Source organism: Haemorhous mexicanus, chromosome 6, assembly GCF_027477595.1.
Source record: "Haemorhous mexicanus isolate bHaeMex1 chromosome 6, bHaeMex1.pri, whole genome shotgun sequence".
Lineage (NCBI taxonomy): Eukaryota > Metazoa > Chordata > Aves > Passeriformes > Fringillidae > Haemorhous > Haemorhous mexicanus.
The window spans coordinates 25866945-25889077 of NC_082346.1; the positions used below are offsets into that span (position 1 = coordinate 25866945).

General features: G+C 44.6%; 1 protein-coding gene across 2 annotated transcripts; it reads right to left on the reverse strand.

Annotated features, from left to right (window-relative positions):
• Positions 1-1141: 1141 nt before the first annotated feature.
• SLC39A13 (solute carrier family 39 member 13) lies at positions 1142-21663 on the reverse strand. Of its 2 annotated transcripts, XM_059849342.1 has the most exons (11): positions 21553-21637; positions 16891-16989; positions 15403-15702; positions 14855-14968; positions 13093-13211; positions 11715-11858; positions 6464-6553; positions 5872-5922; positions 5503-5635; positions 5269-5368; positions 1142-3803 (listed from the first exon to the last, which is right to left on the reverse strand). In XM_059849342.1, exons 3-11 carry the CDS (start codon positions 15668-15670, stop codon positions 3728-3730), a joined length of 1095 nt encoding a protein of 364 aa, XP_059705325.1. In that variant the 5' UTR covers positions 15671-15702; positions 16891-16989; positions 21553-21637; the 3' UTR covers positions 1142-3727. The 2 variants fall into 2 exon arrangements, with proteins under 2 accessions (XP_059705325.1, XP_059705326.1); XM_059849343.1 differs by lacking the exon at positions 16891-16989 and having other exon boundaries at positions 21553-21663.
• Positions 21664-22133: the final 470 nt, after the last annotated feature.

Sequence of the window (22133 nt, forward strand, 5' to 3'; positions counted from 1 at the left end):
ACTGCTCTAGCTAACATGGAAAAATCCTTCAATTGTAATAGCTCTTTCCCGGAAAGATCCAAATACTCACATTTCCTAAGTCTGCAATCCTATTATGTCACCTTACTCTCCATATGAGCTCCTCAGGCTACAGTTTCAAAAGACACGGGCTTCAGCAACACCATCATCCTACAAAGTTCCCATGAATTAAACTCTATTTGTTCTCCTTTCTGTGCTACTGCAATTGTGTCAGAGGCATTCTTCCCAGAGCCTGTGAAACAGATAGCTGATTAACTCATGATAATTTTGATTACTTTTGAGAAGGAAAAAGGGATGAGGGAGAAAGGCTCATTGCACAGTCCTAAGGGCAGGAGTACCAGCACAGCTCAAGAGTGCAGTGTGGTAAATCCAGGGACAGAGATTCCAAAATGTAGATTACTGGCAAAATCCACAGACTGTGACATCGTGCCCTTGATCACCTACCTACTTTCATCTTCTTCCAGCTCTTGGGTTATGGCTTTTCATTCTTTTTACAGAACACTTTGGCTAAGAAGAGATGTAAATGCACCATTTATAGCTGAAAATCTTCCAAATGAAGGGTGGGATAAGACATTTTCTGAACCCACGTTTTTGAAGGGTAGAGAATTTCCTCTTAGTCCTTTCAGGGCAATTGGAACACACAACCTTTCATGATGGCACCCTTGTCTGACACGGCAGGTATCCAGCTTAGTGTTAACTGAAACCAGACAGGCCTTGAGGGTTTTTGATTTTAAAAAATAACTGATTACAGTCAAATATGATTACAAAACTCTCTGAACAGTAAAGTTACCATGCAAGCTTTCCCCCAAAAGAGGAGAAACTTATTTGGTGATGCTTTTCAGGGAACCAGAGCAGCACTCAAGAATTATGATTCTACCACACTGCTCCTGGACAACAGTTCCATGGCAGCAGAGAGAAGAAACTGGAATAGAACTTTTTCTTTCAACTGTGAAAGTCTGGGGAAAGTCTGACAGCAACCCAGAGTCCAAACTGCTCTAGACTAACCCAGAGATATGTCTGTGTAATTCAAATGAAATTTAAACTGGATTTTTAAATCAAAGGAAAGTAGGAACTTCAAAAAAAGCCTAAACCAACCAAATAAAACAATCCAACAACACAAACCGACATGGAAAACCATTTATTTCATCTCTATTGTCTCCATGCAGAGCAGACCAATACAGATGAAGGGGGAAAATGCATAAGAGCAGCTGAAAAAATAGAGCTAGAAAATACAATTCTCTCTGCATTTCCAAAAGTGACAAATGTGGTGGAGTGATGCTCCATTTTCTCCCAAGGCTCTCAATCCTCAGCCCCAGGGCTGATGCAGTAGAAATCTACTGAACCCCCTCCCTCCCACAACCCCATGCTACCTCCTACCAGGGTATCTTCCCAAGAACCACAGACTATCCATGCCTGTGATAGCAGCCAAGAAAAACAGCTCAGAAATTCTTTGTTCAGTGTCATCCACTTCACATTCCTGAACGCTGAGTATAAAATCCCAACTGTGGTTTTCAGTCTTGGCAAGGCTCAGTGCTGATGCAACAACGCCAACTCATGGGCACTCACCTGGCAATGCCTCAACTTAAATGCCAGCCTTATTTTGGGAAAGACATCTTGAGAAACAGCAGGCACAACTTTCTGTGCAAGCTTGCTTCCTCCAGAGCCCTGTTAGAGGGTCTGCTTAGCTGCAGTCCCTGGGCAGAAGGAACCCCCAAAGGTAGAACCAGAGGGCTGGCAAACTCCCCCAGTCCCTGCAGGCTAAGTGGATTAATCATCCTTCCAGGAAAGCAGGAAATGGACGCTACCTTCAGACCTCATGACAACTGAATGATGGAGAAAGTAGCTGGCACAGGAAGGCAACTTTGTAAAGAGGAATAAACAATTGCACTAAGCCTCCCTCCTTGTTGAAGTGAAACGAGTTACTAATATAAGTCCAGGGAAAGGAAAGCTGAAAAAATTTCAGACAGCAGTTCCTGGGCAGACCGAACTGCTAGCATGAGCTCTCCAGCACTCACTGAAAAGTAGGACAGGAGCTGTCATAAAAAAGAACTGTGTCAACAGTTCAGGAATCTCTTAGGGAAGTAGTGCCTCTGCTGTGGGCAATACACCTGCCTTGCTGCTCTGACCTAAATCGCCCTCTCAAGGCACAAGTCCTCTTGGTAAGGCCCTGGGCAGACTGGAGAGCTGTACTGCTTCACAAAACCTGTGGTAAGACTGAGCCAAGTTGGTGTAAATCACACTGTGGTACCTGTTTTGTGTTCAGTCACTCTGTTAGTTCAATTAGAGCTGTTTTAAAACAAATTTAAGCAAAGCAAAGTTAAGTTCAGAAGGGACTAATTGTGCACATCTTTGTGGCAATAAAACATCCCTGTGGAATTATGGCCTGGTCAGCCCTATGAGCTGGGATGGAGGAAAGCACTAGAAATTTTATTTATTTTTATTGGTCTCAACTTGCCAAAGATTTCATCCCAGGCATCACATAACAGAAAACTCCTCTTAAAGCATACTTATTGTCACCCTTTCATATCCCTTTCTCACCTTACTTAAAAATATTTTTACCAGCAGTTTCAACCTTCCCATCTAAAAGCTGTCAGTATTATTTCTTATTCATTCGCCCTCAACAGATGAACTCCACTGTGAGGTAAGAACCCCAGAAATAGGCTGCCATCTACAGCATGTTCTTAAATAGTCTACACTGAACAGAAGAAAAGCTAACCAGGAGTTATCAGTTGCTGACCAGCTGTACTGTTCAAGCACCTCTGCCATGACAGTCTAGGGGTACTGCAGCATGCTGGACAGGTCTAACATGCTACACCTCAAGAAAGCTCTGAAACAGTGTGGGGCAGATGGTGCATGAATCAGGTCTCATGAGCAGGCTCAGAAGTGTGTTCAACTACTGGTTATGAGGAGAGGGAGCTCAGTCACAACAGCTCCAGACATGAGCGAGCTGGTAGTTGGCAATTGAAGAAACATTTATTGATCATTTATCAGATAAACATTTGGACTGTGCTAGCTACTGGAGTGGTTATGGCTGAGGCAAGTAATCTCCAAGCTGAGTCATTTAATTGTAGTGACCTACCCTAAAGTGCCTCAAGCTTTTGGCTCAATTTTAATGTAAACAAAATAGACCAAAAGAGCTGGACTGCTGAGGCCAATCCTACCTTTAGGAACAAGTGGTGTCAATGAACAGCTGGAGATCAAGTTGGAAAGGGTCTCTTCCCTTCTATCTCATAGCACCATCAGCTTCTCATGGGTAGGGGGTCCTGGCTAAAGCTTTGTCTGTTCTGCCTCCAGCCCTTAAAGTGGTAGGAAAAATCCTTTATCTTCATCAGCTACAGGAATCACCTCTGCTGTCTTCACACAAGAGTTTGGGAGGTGCAGTTCCATCAGAATGAACCAAATGAAACATCATTCACTCACAGTGGAGCAGTTGTTCAGTTCATTTCTGCCCAGTGTATCTTTTGTTCCATGAAAACCAACCAAACAAAAAAAGAACAGAAGCCCTCATGTGTGGATTTTAGCAGAACGGGGAAAGGAGAGCCAGGGAATGAAGTCTTGCACAGCCAGACCTCTCTGTCACCCGCTTCTCATACTAGCAGCCAGATCTGCGCGCACACACGTGGGAAGTAACATTAGTGTTCCTTATTGCTTTGTAAAGCTCAGAGTCACTGTGGTGGCTCTGGGAGGCATCATGAGGTCTGCGCAGAGGTCACTCAGTTGTGAGCGCGAGTAGCACCATGACTGTAATGCCCGTACACAGGAGCAGAATTTGCTGCAGGGAATTCCTGGGAAAGAAACAGCAAAATTAGGAGGAGCCATAAACCAATCCCCATAGGCAGCTGCACAGAGCTCTCCAATGATTTGTTCTTTGCCTTTCCAAATCTACCACGTGGAGAACACAGCAGCTGTATGAAGTCACTAACACAGCTGAGAAGACCTTCCCAGTATCCCAAGCAAAGGAGTTGTCTATAAACTGGCATGGACTTGCTCCACTCAGCTGCAAGGCCCAACTCCAGGCTTCCAAATCAATTCAAGCTGATTCAGTCATGTAGCTATTCAGATAGATATTCATGTCCTTTCACTCACAAGGAAACCAGCACTTACACAGCATGTGCACAGACACTTTAGGGACCTCATCCAGCTAACAACTACAGTTACAGAAAAAAACCCACCAACAATTTTGGCCATTCTTTTAGCACTGTCTCAGGTTTATGTTGGATTGAAGTGACTGTGTACCTCCCACTTCTGCATATTCTGCCAACAACCTCTGCCAACACAAGAGGTTACCAACCCAAATTAACATTTCTCTACAAAGTTCCTACCTCCTCAGAAAGAACTGTGGAGCTGCTTTTTTGAGCACTGTTTCAGTCAAAATTAATTAGGTGAACCAAGGCATCTTATTTAAACTACTAAAGTTCCTTGTCTTATTACAACTAAAATAGGAGGGAACATTCAGGAGCAGCTCTGGCAGCAGATCTGAGAGGGCCTTTACTGTGGGACAGCTGGATTTGGACCTGCTACAGCCTTAATTAGACTGCAAGAAACTAAAATAATACACGAGGGATACCCAAATACATTGGAATATATATACCAGTGCAGAAGAGAGATGTCTGAGGTGGAATACAATGACAGACTATGAAATGCTGAGTGATTAAGAGAAGAAAACTATTATTTTTCTACTCACACAGCAACACAGTGATACCTAATAAAAAAAATCAATAGCAAGAGTGTAAAAACCATATAATAAGAAGCATCACTAAACACAGTAGAGTCCAACTCTGCAAAATGGTGCCAAAAGGAGGTTGCAGAGGTGTCAATTAATGGATAGGGTCAGAGAGAGCTGAGAGAAGCATGGAAGGATAGATTCATGCATGGTTATCAGACATACACACCTCTGTGGGGCCCTGATTCAGACAGTCCCTGCACCAGTATGTACTGGAAGCTGAAAACACAGACTGGGCAGTGGTGTCCTTACTGGACATGTTTCCCAGGAATTTGCTCTAGCTGGCCCTGCTGCATACTGTGCCAGCACAATCTCTGGGACTCACCCAGGTGAAAGTTCTCATTTACAGAGGGTCTTTGTAGTCCCACAAATGCAAGAGATAGCAAGCAGCCTATTTTGTTTACAGCCTTGTCCATAGGATTTGGAAAGCTGGAATTCACACACTTCCAGAAGAGGCACAGGGAAGGGTTATATCCCTGCCCCCTGGCAGCATGAATTGCTGCAGAACAACAGGAGAGAGAACTTACCAAGGATTCTTTTCCTCCAGGAGATCAGGCACAACATTTACCAAGGCAATGTACAGAAATCCTCCAGAAGTGAAAGGGAGGATCCAGGCTACTGTTTCTCCTGCACAAATACAGAAAGCTTCAGTTATTACTGAGACAGAGCCATGGGATGCAACACAGAAAGGAAAGAAGATACAGAAGGATGAAAAGCACTGCGTCCTCCCCCATTTCTACAGAGGTCCCAGGGAACCTCACCTGCTCCTTTTGGTGACTGAGCACATATTGCAAAGCAGGCTCCTAGAATTCCCCCCAGAGCTGTGGAAAGCTGCATCTTGGCTGCACTCCAGCGGTCAAAGCCAGCCCGAAGTAGGATTGCAAAGTCTCCAACCTAAGAAAATCAAGAGCTGACAGTTAATGAACTTGAATACTAAATTCCCAGTTACAAAGGTCATTCACAACCAGGCCAGTGCTTTAAGACTGTTCCTGGTTTTCAATGTTGCCAGTCTCCCCAGAGGAAGCAGCCTTCAAGAAGACAAGAAGATGTTAACCAGACCCAGACCTCCTCTTGGCAGATGAAGCACATTGTAATCCCCCTCACAATGGCAGGATACAAAGCCCTCTCACCTCGTGTGGGATTTCATGCAGGAGAATGGCCATTGTGGTTAGGAATCCAACCTGCAGCAGAGAGAAAGTGATTAGGAAACAATTCCAGTATTCTTGGATGAATCTCATCAGGTCCCATACACTTACAGGGATCCAGCTGGAGCAGCAGATGCCACATCAGTGCAGGGCTGACTGGGAGTTTATAATTCTCACAGTCATGGTGGTCCAGCTCAGGGCAATGGGGACCCCATAGCCCATTATCAGTGTTGAAGACAAAAGCAAAAATGCAATGAAATCTCTGCCTTGTTTATGTCCCAGTTTTTGAGGTGACCATCCTCATCATGTTATTTCTGGACTGCCTTTTGAGTAGATGAGGGTAGATGAGCTAATCCATCCCCTAATGCCAGTACAAATGACTAATGTGTCCCAAATTCAAAGAAGCTCTGCATCAGAGGATCAGGATAGGGTTAAGCTTTACTGTAGCTTGCTTTTTCTCAGAAAATCCCAGCAAATAGGAAGGAACTCCTTGCATTTTTTGGCTGTTTTGCATGTTGTATCACACTTGAGACAAGGCCTCTCCATTTCAATACAGAGCTGGGGACAGAAACCTTACCTTTCTGCTAACCAGGAAGCTGGCTGCTACTGCCAGGCCATGTGTGAAGTTATCAATGGTGTTGGCCAGCAGATTGAGGTATCCACTAATCTGCAAAGAGAAGGAAGAGTCCCTGATAAAGGGAGAGATGTAAGAAGATATAAAAACCAGCTTAGACATGGGTGATGCAGTCACTATCAGATGGGAAAGGACAGAGCACAATGCTTCTGCTGAAAATCTTTGAACTATGTCAGTGCTTGAGTACAAATTAAATGTAATTTTTGGTTTTAGAGTAAACTAAGTTTTAGGGTAGGCAAGTATTGTCTGAGATTAGAATAGTTACTGTATGCAAATGATGAAGAGCTCTAGAAACAGAAAAAGAAAGGAAAAAGAAGAAAGCCAAAATGCAAGAATATATTTAATTTTAAGTCAAACCAATTTTAGGTAACACTGACTAATTTTCACAGGTGACTGGCTTCAAATATGACTTGATCTTGTTTTCAAGTCATGTACTTTAATATCCAACTGTTAAATATCTCCTCTTCAAAAGCTGGCAAGAACAATGCAACAGAACAAATGCTGCTGGAATTGCTTTCTATAACTAAATAAATCTTCAAACATTGTACCAAAAAAGTTCATGCTTGTGGGTTTGCTTTCCCTTAACAAAGAATCAAAAGAGAAGATAGTGATGACAGTCACCAAAAAACCACCTACTAGAAGGCTGGATAGCATGTATCAGCATTTGCATATAAACACGTTTCTTAAAATTATAAGCACAAAGCAGCTGTCTTCCTCACCAGTCCATCTCCAAGTTAAAATTCTCTATCATTCTAACTAGGGTCATCTCCTGACAAAATCTGAGTATTTGACCTAAAGTAATTCACAAGGGTACCACCCCAGCTCTTTAGCTCACATGTTTTTGGGTTTTTTCCCATCATATTTAACAAAAACTACTGCATGTTGGTCCTGAGATACTGAAGTTCACTATATGGGACTTCAGTTTAAATTATTATCAAACAAGGAGTTAGCCCAATATCAGGGTGTCTCTGGACTGCAAGAACTCCAGATACAGGGCAGTATCCAGGGAGTGGAGACACTGTCTGGAAACTGAAACTCTTACTTCACCACAGCATCAGATGCCAGAGTTCAGCTAGACAACCACAAGTGCTGATGGACTTCATCAGCTCTTTTTGGTCTTGTGCTCTTCCCTGCTTCTATCAACTCTGCTTGGGGCATCTTGCTGTCATTGTATGCAACAACCCAGGAACCTTCTGTCAAATCTCTCTCTCCAAAGCACCACCTTTCTGCAGGGCATTTTTACTGCACTATCATGGGGCACCTTTGTAGCCTCTAAATGTTTTTAAGTGTGTTGATGAATAAATACAAAAACTAATAATTAAGCAAAACCTACCCCACTTTTAAATAATAGGCTAAGTAACATCTCCACAATGAATGCAAAAAAGATCCCTGCATGTTTTCATAAGAAAGGAAACCCAAATAAATGCATGCAGCCAGACACAAAAATGGAACAGTTTTACTTCTCATTCTTCATACTCTCATTCCTAGACAGCCAAATATGACTAAAATTCTCCTTTTCATGTTTTTTTACGTGATGGCGTTTTCCCCACAGGATAATAATAATTATTCACAGAAGTTTTACACAAAAATGCTTTCCCATATCACTGTATAGAGGAAAAAATAGGCTTCATGATTAAAACATTATGACTTTTTGTTGTCAGTGGCTTGGGCAAAAGCTGTCACTGAAAGAAGCAAAGCTTTGGAGTGCTCAGAAATAAATTGGGTTGATTTGACAGTTATGAGCCTCTGACATTTACATTCTGCGAATCCCTAATAGGATGTTCTCGTTGCTCATAAAGAGCACAGCCAGATGAAGTGTTTATGTTCATGCTTCAGAATTAATGTCACTGTGTAATAAAACATACTTCCACAAATCAACCAGGACCCCATGTGCCACAGGGAGAAAGAAAGAATAAGCACGGCAAAAGTAGTGTACACAATGTTTTTACCTGTTGAGGGAATAAAGGCTGCAGTGAGGGACAGAACTGATCTATGTCTGCATGCAAAAGAAACCTCCCATCAGCCATTTTCAAGCTACGAGAAATTCTAGCAGCAGCTAAAAAGCAGAAGTTCTAACATATGTATGTGGACAACAGTCAACTCACTACAACTTACAAATAATCAAGTCCTGAAGGGTGACTTTGTTCATTTAAATAGTATCTTTCCCTTTTTGTTCGCTGAAGAAACAGGGGTTTCTGAGCGAACAGAAGAACAAAAAAAATCTGTCATGCCATGGATTCCACTCCTTCCTTCAGGAGTACCTGCTCTGTTCACTCCCAGCACCACCACTTCCTGCATGTGCCCTGCCCAGCACACATGGCATGGCAGCTCCATGCCCAGCTGCAGCCAGGCGCATCGGCCGGGCAGCACGTGGCACCCCAGTTCCAGCTGTGGCTTCCAACAGGGCATCCTTTTGCCTTCCCCCTCTACTGTCATGCTGATTTTTATGGAACTTGAAGAAATTTGATCACCCTCAAGACTCCTATCCTCTCCTGAACTCAAGGAAAATTAATTATGGGTTCAAAAGTTATTGAAAATGAAGGGCAGAACAGATGGACAGACAGATGGAATGACTGCTTATGTTGTTGCCTAAGGAAACAGGCTAACAACACAGGAGTATCTTGGTAGGTTTGATAATTTCCACCCTACCAGGAAGACTATTAAAATATTCAGATTAAAAGATCAGAAGGTACATAGTTAAAACTACACCCATTAAGTCTCAAGTTTCTAATTCATGCATATCAACAACCGTCTGTAAAACTGAACAGATGTGTTAGGGTGTTAAAGCTGGAAGGTTGCCTAAACCTTCCACGTAACACAACTGAAAGAATTTAATTTGTGCACAAATTTCATTGTTTCTTAAAATATCAAATACTCTGTAGAGAGCAGCTTAAACCACAGCTTACAGTTCACAAGTGACAAAAAAATCTGCTATCTCTAAGTCAAGTTGGTCCATTGGCAAGTTACCCTCAGTTAGAGAGTTGTCTCTAAGTTCTAGACTACTACTCTTTGCTATAGCTGTAACTATTTAAATTTAGTCATTTTTCTATGGTTATTTGTATACTCTAAGTCACCCTTGATCTGCCATGACTACAGAGCTAAACTAAAGAAAGTGACTTACCATGTACTGCAAACTTAAAATATTATTTCATCTCTTTCTGGGCTCCTCTACAAATTACTAGTAGTATTTTGGATATTTGGATAGCACTACTGGAAAAAGCCAGACAGCTGCTTCACTACTGCTATAGGGAAAGAGGAACTCTCACCTCTCCTCTTACATATTATTTCCTACTCACCCATCCTCCTGGCTGTGGCACCATGAGGGAACAATGTCTTCAGACAATTTCCTACTGTAATCCTCACGTGTTTTTCCAAAGCACTGACTAACTAGAAACTATCCCTATCTCATAAATATGATCTGAGGTCCTTCTTAATCTATTCCTTATAATTGCATGTATCAAAACCTGTTAAAAATTCAGCACTTTTTTCTGATGAAGTTACTCAGTTTAGCTGCTCTCGCTGACTTCATGCAGTCACAATGTGCCATTTATGTAAGGCAGTACCTGTAAATGTGAAGATATACTGTTTTTATAAATAATAACTTGGAAAAATAATAACTCAAACAGATTTGAGTGGGGCTGCATTAAACTAGTCTCTTTTGATAAGACAGAATAACAAATTTTTAATACAGCTAATATTAGCAAAGTTGGATTAGAATGGGGGAGAAAGTTATGTTTTATATACATTTGTCATGACCTTTATTAAACAATTTTATGCCTGAATAAGAGGCAGGAAAAATGTCTCATTGATAAGAATTTATCTTACATAAAATTGTATCAATTAGCATTAATTACATTATTATTTTTTATATTAGGACCATGCCCTGAGCAATTGTATCACATCTATCTGTCTTTCATTTCTACTTGAAATCAATAGTCTATAGTTCCTTATATAAACCCTGCCAAAATTAGGGCACAATGTTTCATAACCCAGTAATATTGGTGTCTTCACTACCACCACCTCTAGAAACATCCACATGGCACCTTGCAGTTTGTGCAGTGTTATGTACAAATTACATGAATGTGACAGATGTCAAAAATACTCAGTGACCTCAGCATAACTTTCATGTTCTGTAGGAAGAGCTATAAAGTTACAGCAAAACAGATTTAAAATAGAAAGACTGAAGAGCCTCTGCCTGACCACATACCCAGCTTTGGACTAGTTCATGCAAGCACACTTTCTGCCCAGTTACTCTTGTACAATCTTGCACATTTTTATGGGCTTTCAAACTCAAATTGCAGGTCCTCCTTCACCAAAGTGGTTGTTTACTCTCTCTCTCTTGTAATGTTCACAACCCCAGAAGGGTTTTCCACAGTACAAAGATAGTAACATGGAACAGGAAGCAAAGCCAATGTAGAGGTTATCCACTTCCCCATGGTGCAGGACTCTTCCTCCACCTCCAGTCCTATGAGCCTGCTGATCTCCCTTATCCCAGCACTACAGGCTGCCTGTCTGCATGCCAAGCTGATTCAAGAAGCTAAGTTAGGAGAGAAACAGACCAGGGGGTGGGAGGTGGGTGTGTGGGTGTAGACAAGCAAATTCTTTGCCTGTTTAGCTCCTTGAATAGGCTCACTGTGAGGTCAGATGAGATCCAGTGCAAAGGAAGCGATGGGAAATACAGGTTTGGAGACAGAAGTGGACAAGAAGTCCTTTTTGGTAGCAGGTAAACTGATAATCTGAGAAACTGAACTTTTAAATTCTACACTGGGTAGCTTCAACACACTTCCTAAAGGTGTCAAAACACTTCCAAAAGGTGCCTTAAAAGGAAAAGTGGAGCTCAGAGTTGGTACAATACAGGCAGCAGAGAACAGAGAAACCATGTTGCAAAAAATTAGGCCAGTAAAGACATATTAACTATAAATATAGAGTAACAAAACATTAAATTCTGTATTTTGGTACCAGAATTCAGCCAAAATGCACATCATCACACTTGTGCCTTTATAATACTGATTTTTCCACATAAGCTGCAGTGTATATTTTCTCCAAGTCTGCTATTTCTTCCCTGCTGTGACCAGGACACACTTTGACAGAGCAAAATCAAGCACAACTCAAATGCCGAGTTCCCCACTCAAGCACAGTCTTTCCACAGACAATTCCTGACTAAAAAGTGAAGGTGAGTTTGTGGGCCTCTTACCTTGATTCTGTTGTTTTTTGCACCAGACTGGAGAGAAGAGCCATTACACTGAGCTTGTCGTCTTTGGGACTGAGAGGATCCCTTTGGCAGGGGGCAGCCACTTCCATTGGGAATCTTTCCTGATGGTGTTTTGGAATCACAGTCCTAAATTAGGGGAAAAAAACTTGTCACTGACTTTTTTTCAGTGGGTCAGAAATCCAACCTTCACCCTTAATCCTTTTGTCCTTACATTCTGACTCAGCAGCTTTGACACCCTGGTTTAATACCAACTGCCAGAAATGAGACAGATTCAGAGAGCATTGTGACATCTGCCCTGAAAGACAACAAGAGCTAACACCTCCCAGTCCTCAAGACAAATAGAATGGGGAGGAACTGGAGTCACAGCCCCTCAGCATGACTCAAGTTCCACTAGAAAGATAAGGGAGGTAAGCCTGTGCCTCCTGATAGCAGCTGCTGCCCAGAGAAACACAACTCCATCTGGGCAGGAGATGGGGGGAAGAGTCTTGCTCTCCCCAGTGCAGCAGAACAACTAAGTCTACAGAATTATTCTATAGCTGGGATCATCACGCTCCAAACAACAAAATATTTATCTAGGATTTCAGCCTCTCTCTAAATGAGAAGATGAAGTTCCTTTCAGGCATTAAAGTCTCACATTGAGTCAGAGTTAACCCCTAATTGCCCTTATTGCCTGACCTACAGTTTCCCCTCTCAAAAGTCATGGCACAGCAAGGACTGAACAGTCTAAAGGAGCTGGAACTAGGAGTTGTGCAGATGTCTGAAGACTAGGTGCTCTCCTCTGTCTTGGAATTACCTTCTGCTACCTCATCTACACCTCCCGTTTGCAGCTGGGTGACTCTTTTGAACTTAGGATTACCTGGCCAGTCATAAATCCCTTCTACCACACAAAGTCACCCAAACAAACATTTGGTCCTGGACATAACCAAGAAGAAATATCTTCAAGAAGGCTAGCCCTTGTCCTGACTGAGGACCCAGAAAGAGAATGAGTCACGATGGGTCCGTGGAACATGCACCAGCAAACTGTCAGTCCTCAAAACTTAGTTGAGCGAAAGTCTGATTTGCAGAGTGCTCCAGCTCCCAGCCCCCACAGAACAGGAGCTCTCTTTTACACTTACCACATAAAGAACAAAACCAAACCAGAAGTGAGACATCTCAGTTAAAACCACAAAACAAAAGCCTGAAGATGAAACCTACTCCTACAGACCAATGGCAAAGAAGTGACAAAGAACTCTCAAAGGGCAATGACAAGGTACTCACAGCTACAGGATAATTTCCTGACACTGTCAGATAGGGCAGCTGAGGTATTTAGTACAGAGCTTCAAATATAAGAGTACTCCCCCACCTCAGGCTGCCAACTTACCACACCAGGATACTCCTCCTCTTTCTCTAGGAATATCTTCTCTAGCACCAGGAAGGTCAGGAAACCAATGATCACCCAGAGTCCCAGAAGCTTCTGCTGCTGAAAGCTCTGCCCTTCTCCTGAAGGGCAAAAGAGAAATCTTCATGTCTCTATTAAATACATAGCTTTTCACGCAGTTCCAAGACAAAAAAAAAAAAAATTACTGTGGAAAAACTCCCTGGAGGTAGGAGGAGTAAACACATCTCAAAACAGATTAGTTTAACTTGCCCATTCTTGATCTAAAAGATATCATCATCTTGAGACGCTCAGAGTGAGAGCTACCATCCCTTTTCCCATATCAGCTCAACCCAGAATATTTCCTGACAACACTGGGAATTTCCCTGAGCTCCAGAGGCAAGTGAAGATTATATCAACAAAAATCCAGCAGCTGTACCTACTGAGCAGCAAGCCCTGACATGAATTCTGCCATTAGTGGAGTTACAAACTCACCTTCCCCTTTCTGCCACACCTCAGCAAGTTATTAAGCCCAAAGCTACAAACTTTCTTTTCAATTACAGTTAAGCTTTTGAGATAATAATCCATTCAGCCTCTCTGCCAGAAATGGAAACTGCATTGCAATGGAAGAACAGAAAGACTCCGTACCAGGACTCACATGGGTCAAGGAAACCTTTATACTTCAGGACAGTCTGGCAGACGCAAACAAGCTTGAGCAGGAAGACAGAGTAATTTGGGAACCACTGAAGAAAGGGTGAAAAAAAGTACAGCAGGTTCTGCTGACAGTGCTAGAGCTGTGATGAAGAAGAGGACTAAAGGCCTGGCAGATTTGAAACCCCAGGACATAGGTGCAAGAAAGTCTGGGAAACCCAGGGCATCATCTCCCCTCTCTCATATTTTCAGCAGGAAAAAAATGACTTCTTAGTTTCTCAACAGGTGGGATGCAGCAGCACTTGCCTTCTATGATACCAGTTTGCTGAAGCAGATAGATACAAACATTATAGGTTTCAGCACCCCTGGCTATTTGAGGGATGAAGGAGCTACACTGATACCAAAAGGTCCATACCAACTCAGTGTTTAGTTTGCGGACAAACACAAGTGTCTGTCACCTCCATTTCCTTTTTCTTCCCCTGCCCCACCCTCCAATCTTAATTGTGGCTCTATAGGCAATGTTCCATGATTTCTCACGGAGCAAAGACTGCAACACATGAGCACCCATAAATCAAAACATCCAACAGAGGGGCCCCAGTTAGTGCCAAGAAAGAGGTTCTAGGAGTAACACTATTATAGGGACAGATTTGTAAAAAAGGTGCACCTGATCCCCAGCTAAGACGGTGAACATGTTCATGTACCAGACCACATACACAACTATAACGTCCCATCAGCTTAAAGAAGCATTCCCTTTCCTACAAAAGGACAAAATAAAATCAACAGAGATTTACAGGAGTCAAAGGCATGACAGGAAAAGTCAATAAACAAGAAAACCATTCCAAGTTACTAAACATAAAGAAACCATGGCAAATTGAGGAAGCCTCTAATTTCAAAGTCTTTGGAGGATTGCTGAGTACAAAGATGAAGTATTACCTGTGTGGCTTTTTATTTTCACATCCTTCCCTAGGCAGTTGCTTTTATATATTACTTGAAAAAGGTTGCCAGCCTAGACCAGTTTTTGGGCTGACCCAGACTGGCTGTTCTTGGGTTTTCAAGGCAGAACACACCCAAAACAGGCACAGCACAAGCTGCTTCCAGGCACATAAGGCTCTCATACCTGTTGTTGCACTGCATGTGTAGGCCCAGGCTTCAGGAAGCAGGTGGAGAAACACATTTCCCAGTAGCCCACCAATTGCAAAACTCAACAACTGCTTCAAACGCTGTGACCCAGCTAAAAAAAGAAAAAGAAGAAACAAGAAGAAACTGATCACTATTTAGCCAGGAACCAAAACATCTCCAGCTGAGATTTTGCACCAAGAAACCCAAACTGGAAGCATCTGCAAAGCAAGCTTTCAAAGGAGAGAGCACAAACCAAATGGAGTGCAAGAAAAAGCCCTGACAGCACTTGGCTGGGACAGTAGTGTGTGGATCCTGAACCAAGCAGGGTGAAAAACAGTACTCTTTGTACAGGCTCCATCCAGGGCTAACATTTGTCAAAGGACTCCCTTTCAAATTCACAGGTTCATTAAATTCATTAAAGGACCAAAAACAGACTTTCTGTTCTAGAGAACAACATTTCTGTGACAAGGTCCTGTTCACCACTGTGCTGCTGTCACATCTCAGGACAGCTGGCTTCAGAAAGGCCAATGCAGCTGGCAGATTCACCTTCGGAGCGCAGCGCAGCTCCTGTCTCAAGGGGGATCACCAGCAAGGGGAAGACCCCACTCAGCCCCACCATGAAGGAACCGATGAGGGAACAGATCCAAGCATCCAGCCGCTCGCTGCTGAACAGGTGTCCCCAAGAGTCTGCCTCCTTGTCACACAGAGAACCAGAACTGGCAGCAACATGACTCCTCGGGAGCTGCTGAGCTTCACAGGTCACGATCAGCAACAAGGAGAGCGTGCCATCAAGCAGGAGTTTTCGTTTTGTCATTGCTAAGTGGTCTCAGCCAGGCTGGCCAATCTCTGAAAAGATAAGGGGAAAGAAGTCCTGAAAACATGTTCAGCCCTCTGTTCCACCATCCCAGAGGAAAAGCCTTGGACACACCAAGCCCTCCTTTCAGTGTCTTAACACAGGTATGAATACCCATGAGGAACACCTGAAACTCTTCTTGATTTCAACACAGCACTAAAGGGCAGAGAGGCTGTTTATCAATGGGTGCATGAAACTGAGACATCTTGGGAAAGCATGAGGCTTTCACTATTTCCCTTCAGATGGGCTGGACAAGGACTCCAAGTACCCTTGTTCTTGCCCTTCAGTGTCCCAAGGCTTCAGCAAAAGGTATTGACCAGAGATGCTACCAGGTAAGTCTTCTCTTGGGCATGGAACAGCACCCCTGTAACGAATTAGGATGCAAGACAGGCAATGTAACAGTAAACTCTTGAGTGGTGAAAAGATGGGGAACTGGTTAGGTTATTCACCATCTCATCAGACACAAGTGCTGACACCCATCCACAAGGAGCCAGTGAGGGTCAGCTTCAAAACAAACAAACATGATCCTTCATCAGCAGGCAACTTGTGCGATAGTGCTTCTCCAAAAATGATGAAAAATTTTACATGCACTCATCTAAAGACAGGACAAGTACTAGAAAGACAAATATATTGATTGTTAAGGGTTAAACAGCTCACATTAGACAGAGGAAATTCCCTGATATGAGAGGAGTGGGAGAATGGAAGTGTACTTGAAAATACCATATCTACTTGTCCTGTTTTTATCCTTTTGTAGAAGGCTACTGGATTAGATGGTCTCTTAGTCAAAATCAGCACAGCTGTTAGTAAGAGCTCTGCAGTCACAAGAAAACTGGAGAAGAGGGCATGTTAGAAGAGAAAAATAAAGATAATTACAGTCATTGACAAAGAGAGAAAGAAAGCAAATTATGTAAAGGCTGAAGTACAAATATTCCTTCAATATCCAGAAGAAAAAGTAAAATGTGACAAGCAAAAATAATTTGGAAATGGGAGGAAAGGGTGGGTTAGAAAAAGACAGATCTAACAAATGTTCACAAAACAGCTCTTGAGAGGTAATAACAGCATTCACCCGAAAGCATATAAGAAACCAGTCTAATCTCTGTAACATCAGTGACCGTCTTTGAAAATTTGCAGGAGTATGGGAAGGCCACAAGAAGGCTGGAGAAGCATCATGCCTCACCTACCTTTATAAAAGGAAAAAAAAAGGTGGGAGAAGTTACACACCAGTAACTTCAATCCTCTGAAGGACTCTTGATCAAATTAAATGATCAGTTGGTAGTTACCTATAAGATAAGAAATTGATAAAGATATCAAAGCATTAAGTAACAGCCAGATAGAAAGGGACCTGTCATTCTCAAGACAAAATTCAGGATGCTGGAGCCAATCTAAGGCCGTGGATGAAAGGCCAGTGCTGCCCCTTGTACCCCCCTCCTTCACGAAGCATTGCCTCTCCATGCTCACACCAGACTCCACCAGTGAGCAGCATCAGAAAAAACAAGCAGGAAAAACTGCTTTTTTAAACTCGTAACCCCTTGCCAATTTCAGTCCCTGAAGAAAAACACTGCAGGAAGAAGGCCAAGCTGCAATCAGAAGCAATCAAAAAGAAATTAAGGGACAGGGTCCCATGGCTTCTCTGAAGGAGAACACCAATCTCCAAGCACAGCGACCATCAGGAGCAGGGATGCAAGAAGGAATCAGTGAAGACACTGGCTTGGCTAGTTGAGCAAGGAACACTAATGCTATCAGTTTTCTCTTGTAACAAAAAAACTGAAATCCCTCAACACAGTAAGTTCAAACCAGCTCAGGATTTTGGGGCATCTTATTGTGGCGTTTTGATCTGGCTGCAGGAACCCCATACCTACCTATAACCTACTATCAAACCAATCTCAATAAAGATCAGCACAGAACAGTACACTAAGGGCTGGGGAGGCAGGTGTGGAATCAAATGGAAATGACAGAACAGTAATTCCAACATGCCACAAAGAAAAAGCACATACTGACTGAGAAATTAATTCCAAGCCAGCAGGTTTATGTTGCTGCAAAAAAGGTAAAAATCATCCTGGGACACAGTAGTAGTCACACTGTGGGTCTCACACAGGTAAGTCTTTAGCCAACAGATCACATCCAGCCCCACATATTCTTCCTCATAAAACACATGCAAAAATCTGAGACACTGAAGGGGAAAGAAACAAAAACCAGAGTGTAGAGAGCATGACCTGGAAAAATGACCAAAGGACCTGGGTGTGTTTAGTCTCAAAAAGATAACACCAAAGGAACAGAACAGCCTGCATACAATCGGAGTCACAAGAATGGGGGAAAGTACTCAACTATTCTTCTACATCAGTTCAAATGGTAAACAAGATTTAGCCTGAAGGTGAAGAGACAAATATACATAGTGCAAAAGTGGGGATATACTGAAACAGGTTATCTAGGATGCAGAATCTCCAGCACTATTTTTTGTTGGGGTTTTTTTTTGGTTTGGCTTTTGTATTTTAATTTTGAGAAAAAGAAACAGCTGATGCAGATACCATTTCATTGCAAAGATTAAATCCCTTTGAAGTCCTTCAGGCCTACACCCCTTCCAACCCTGGAGTGGGCCTGATTGATGTCCTCATCCCCTATGATTGGATTAGACCTACAAAATGACTGAGAACTTTGTGAGGAATACACCAAAATAAATCAGAATTTATACAACTATGCATGCCTATGAAGGAGCAACACACACACAGAGCTCAGCAATGATGGGAAGCAACACAAATCTCTCCTGTAACATTGTCACAGCTTTTGAGAATCAATCTGGAAAAGTAAACACTGCAATTGATTCAACAGGTCGATTTCTTGCATTTCATTCTCCACACTCACAACCCACAAAAGCCCCGAGGGACACCTGAAAGGGTCTCAGAGACCGAGGCACAGTAGTACACAGGACAAAGGTCATGTCCAGGACTCTGAAAAGGGTTTGCATACTTGGCTTCATGTCATTCTTCCAGCCACAAAAGGGATCAGGTTCCTCAAAAAGGGGATGGTGGTGGAAAACAAACGGGTATAAAGTGTAGAAAACTGATTCCCCTAACTCACATTAGTGTTGGTTCAGCTTTCTGTGGTCCACAGGTCTTTATTCTGCTGTTACTTAGATGAGGAAAAAGCAGCACATTTCTTTACTCCTGTGCAGCCAGACCATCATTACATCATGCCTCAGGAACAGCCCCATATCTCATGCAATAAATTCTTCATGTTTATAAAACATCTATGAGAAATAGTGTATTGTTCAGGACACACCTGAACTGCTCTTTCTGTCCAGATAATTGTTTAGAGCATATTCCCAGCATTTCCTTATTCCTAACACACCATAACCACTTGCTAAAAAAAAAAAAAACAACAAAAAAAAAAAAAAAAACCAAAAAAAACCAAGCAGCACTTTTTTTATCTCTACAGCCCCTTTGCTTCTCCACCTCATCAGAACATTAGCAAAGTCTCTAAATTCAAACATTCAAACTGGTTACCCCTATGGCAAGTATTTAAGAGGAAAAAAATAGCAGTGGAGATGTAGTCATAGGAAAAACTGATCAAGAGGAAAATAATACTCCGTCAAAACAGTTGCAAAGGGTGGAGGAAATCTATATCTACCCTTAATTTTAGACAACAGCATCTGCTTTAGGAACCCAGTCAGAGAATATCTTGAGAAATTTCTAGAGAAAGCACTGGAGGCTCTCAGAGACACCTATGGTTACAAGGCAGGTTCAGAGATGTGTTTTCTCAAGTAGGGTTTATCACATACTTAAGAATTTGCAACTCTGGGAGAAAAATAGCCAGCAGGTAATTTAGGTTTGACAATTCTCTGTCTGGGATCACAGCTCCCAACTGTGCTTGATTCACAACCTGGTGACCATGACCACGGGCAGCATCCTCCAGAGCACCACGTCTGAGCATTCAGGACTCAGGTCTGCTCAGCTCTTCCTGCAACAGCCTCAGGACTGGAATAACCATTAGGTTTTCCCAGCCCAGAAAGAAAAAATAAATGAGAATTTGCCATTTATATGCTCCTGAGCAGGGGCAGAGGAAGCTGCACACTAAGCCAGGAGATCCATGAGGCTCCCAGGGCCTCCCCTACCTCACAGTGCTCACTGAACAACTCTGTAGGAGGCAGTTACTGAGAAAACATGGACAAAATTAAAATGCCAAGGCAAAAATCTACTGGAAAAGAGAAAATTAAACACTGACATGATGACCATGTTTCTATCTATTACTCTCTTCCTCAACATTCTGCCTTCTCAGACCACACAATTTCTTCTCTCAGTGCAGTTGCTCATTGCCACATAATAACATTTCAGATGTTGTTGAAAGGAAAAAAATTAAAAGGAAAGGCTTTTTTTACTAGTGTTTTCCCTGGAAGCCAGTTGCCTGGTCTTACAGTTGCAAAAGAGTACTGCGTGGAATGGAAAAAAGTTTTTTTCCAGGGAGGAAGCATAATTTTCAGCCAAAAAAACTCTGCATGAGCCACCTCCCTCCATTAGCCCGGTGGAGAGTTTTGAATTCCTCCTGGAAACCCTGACCTCGGCAGAAGCACAAAAGGTCTCCAGTACTCCCTGAGCACGCCCTTCTCTCTGAATCACTGCCCATCTCTAAGGAATGCACTGCTCTGGTGGGACCCTTCCCTTTTTGCCCCATCCCTCCCATAAAAAACCACTCTGCACAGACTCACATTTCTGCAAATGACAGCGTGCGCAGCTAAAAGCTGGGGATGCACAGGATTACAAACAATGGATCATAGATCGGAACAGATTACAGACCCGGGGCAAACCTACGAGCTGGCAAGGAAGGCATTTGAAATCGACTGAACACTAACGGAGTTTGGGAGACTGCGACTCTTTCCCCATTCTGCATCCTTTCATCCCTAGGATGAGAGGGAAGTTTGAGGACCAGGCAATGGCCTTCATTCCCCCTGGGCTAGCTGGGACGTCTCTCCTCACACCCCACTCGCCGTGGCAGCCCGAAGCACAGGCCGGGCAGACCGCGCCGCTCCCGCTGCCCTCGCCCAGCCCTGGCCGGGCTCCGGCCCCGCTCTCACCGCAGGCGATTAACGTGGCGAGACCGTGGGCTGCTCGTGTCACTGTCTGTCACATCGCGGCGGATGGGACAGACAGCGCGGGTTTTCCACTAGAAGAACGCTGAGCGATGCAAAGCGAGACATGTTTGCCGCGGGGCGAATTAGTAACGAGCGCTGCTCACGCACCTTTCTGGGGCAGCACACTGGTTGCCGCCCGGGGTCCCTGTGCCACTGCGGCCGCTCAGACCCGGCCCCCCCGCTCCGCGCGTCCCGCGGGGCAGCCCCCGCTCCGAGACCTTCTCGCGGCATCGTCTAAAGGAGGAGGGACTTCTAAAACTTTCTCGGCTGCGTCCCGCCGGGACTGCGCTCGCAGCCCCGGGCACATCCGCAGCGGTAGCCGCCCGGCGCCGCTCCCCCGGCGAGCTGCGGCAAAGGCGCGCTGCGAGGGGGGACGCGGCCCCGGGAGTCCGGGGCAGCCGTGACCCCGGAGCGAGCGGCGCGCAGCCCACGGTCCCGCCGGGCCGGGGCACCTCTGCCGGCAGCAGCGGCCCCGCCAGGCGTTCCCCGCCACGTCTTTCCCAAAGTTGTCCCTCGCTCGCTCGGGCCGGACACCTCCAGAGCCGGACTCGGCTGCGCTGCGTGTGGCGCTGCCCGCCCCCGCTCACCCCGTCCCGCCGGCCGTGGTTGAGCCGCGCTGCCGCACCCGGCCCCGCCGTCCCCCCTCGCACCGCAGCAGCGGCGGCCGTGGCCCGGCCACCCCCGCCCCCGGCTGCGCCCCCGGGCCGCCAGCCGCAGTTACCGTGCGCCACCGCCGCCGTGCCCCGGGCCACCGCTGCCATCCAGCCGCGGCTCGGCGCGGGCCTGCCCCGCCCGGCGGCCCCTCGGCTCCGCCTCTCCCGGCCGGCCACGTCGGTCCCGGCCTCCTCGGCTCCAGCGCCGCCGCCCCGCCGGGCACCCGCCGCCGCCGCGCTGCGCTTCCGGCCGCGCCGCTGTGTCCGGCCGGGCCGGCGGGGCGGGAGCGGGAGCGGGGCTGCCCGCGGGCACGGGCACACGGCCGAACCCAGTCCTGGGAACGCGGCGCGGTCGCGGTGCGGGGTTTGTGCGCATCGCCGACGCGGGCTGCGTGGACACGCGTGCTGTGCGAGACCCGGACTTCTGGAACATGCTTGCTGAGATTTTTCTTTATTTTTCAATCTCCCTAAATGGATTATAAATTCTTTGGGCTGGCTACGGATATCTAGAGACAAGCACAGTGTGAAACCGGGGTTGGAGCAGAATTTCTGGAAGTTGTTAGAGCAGAAGAAAGTGTGGCTGAGAACTGAGCCTCGAAATGCTTTTGAAAGATACAATGACTTTTAAACAAAATTGCTTCCTCCTCAG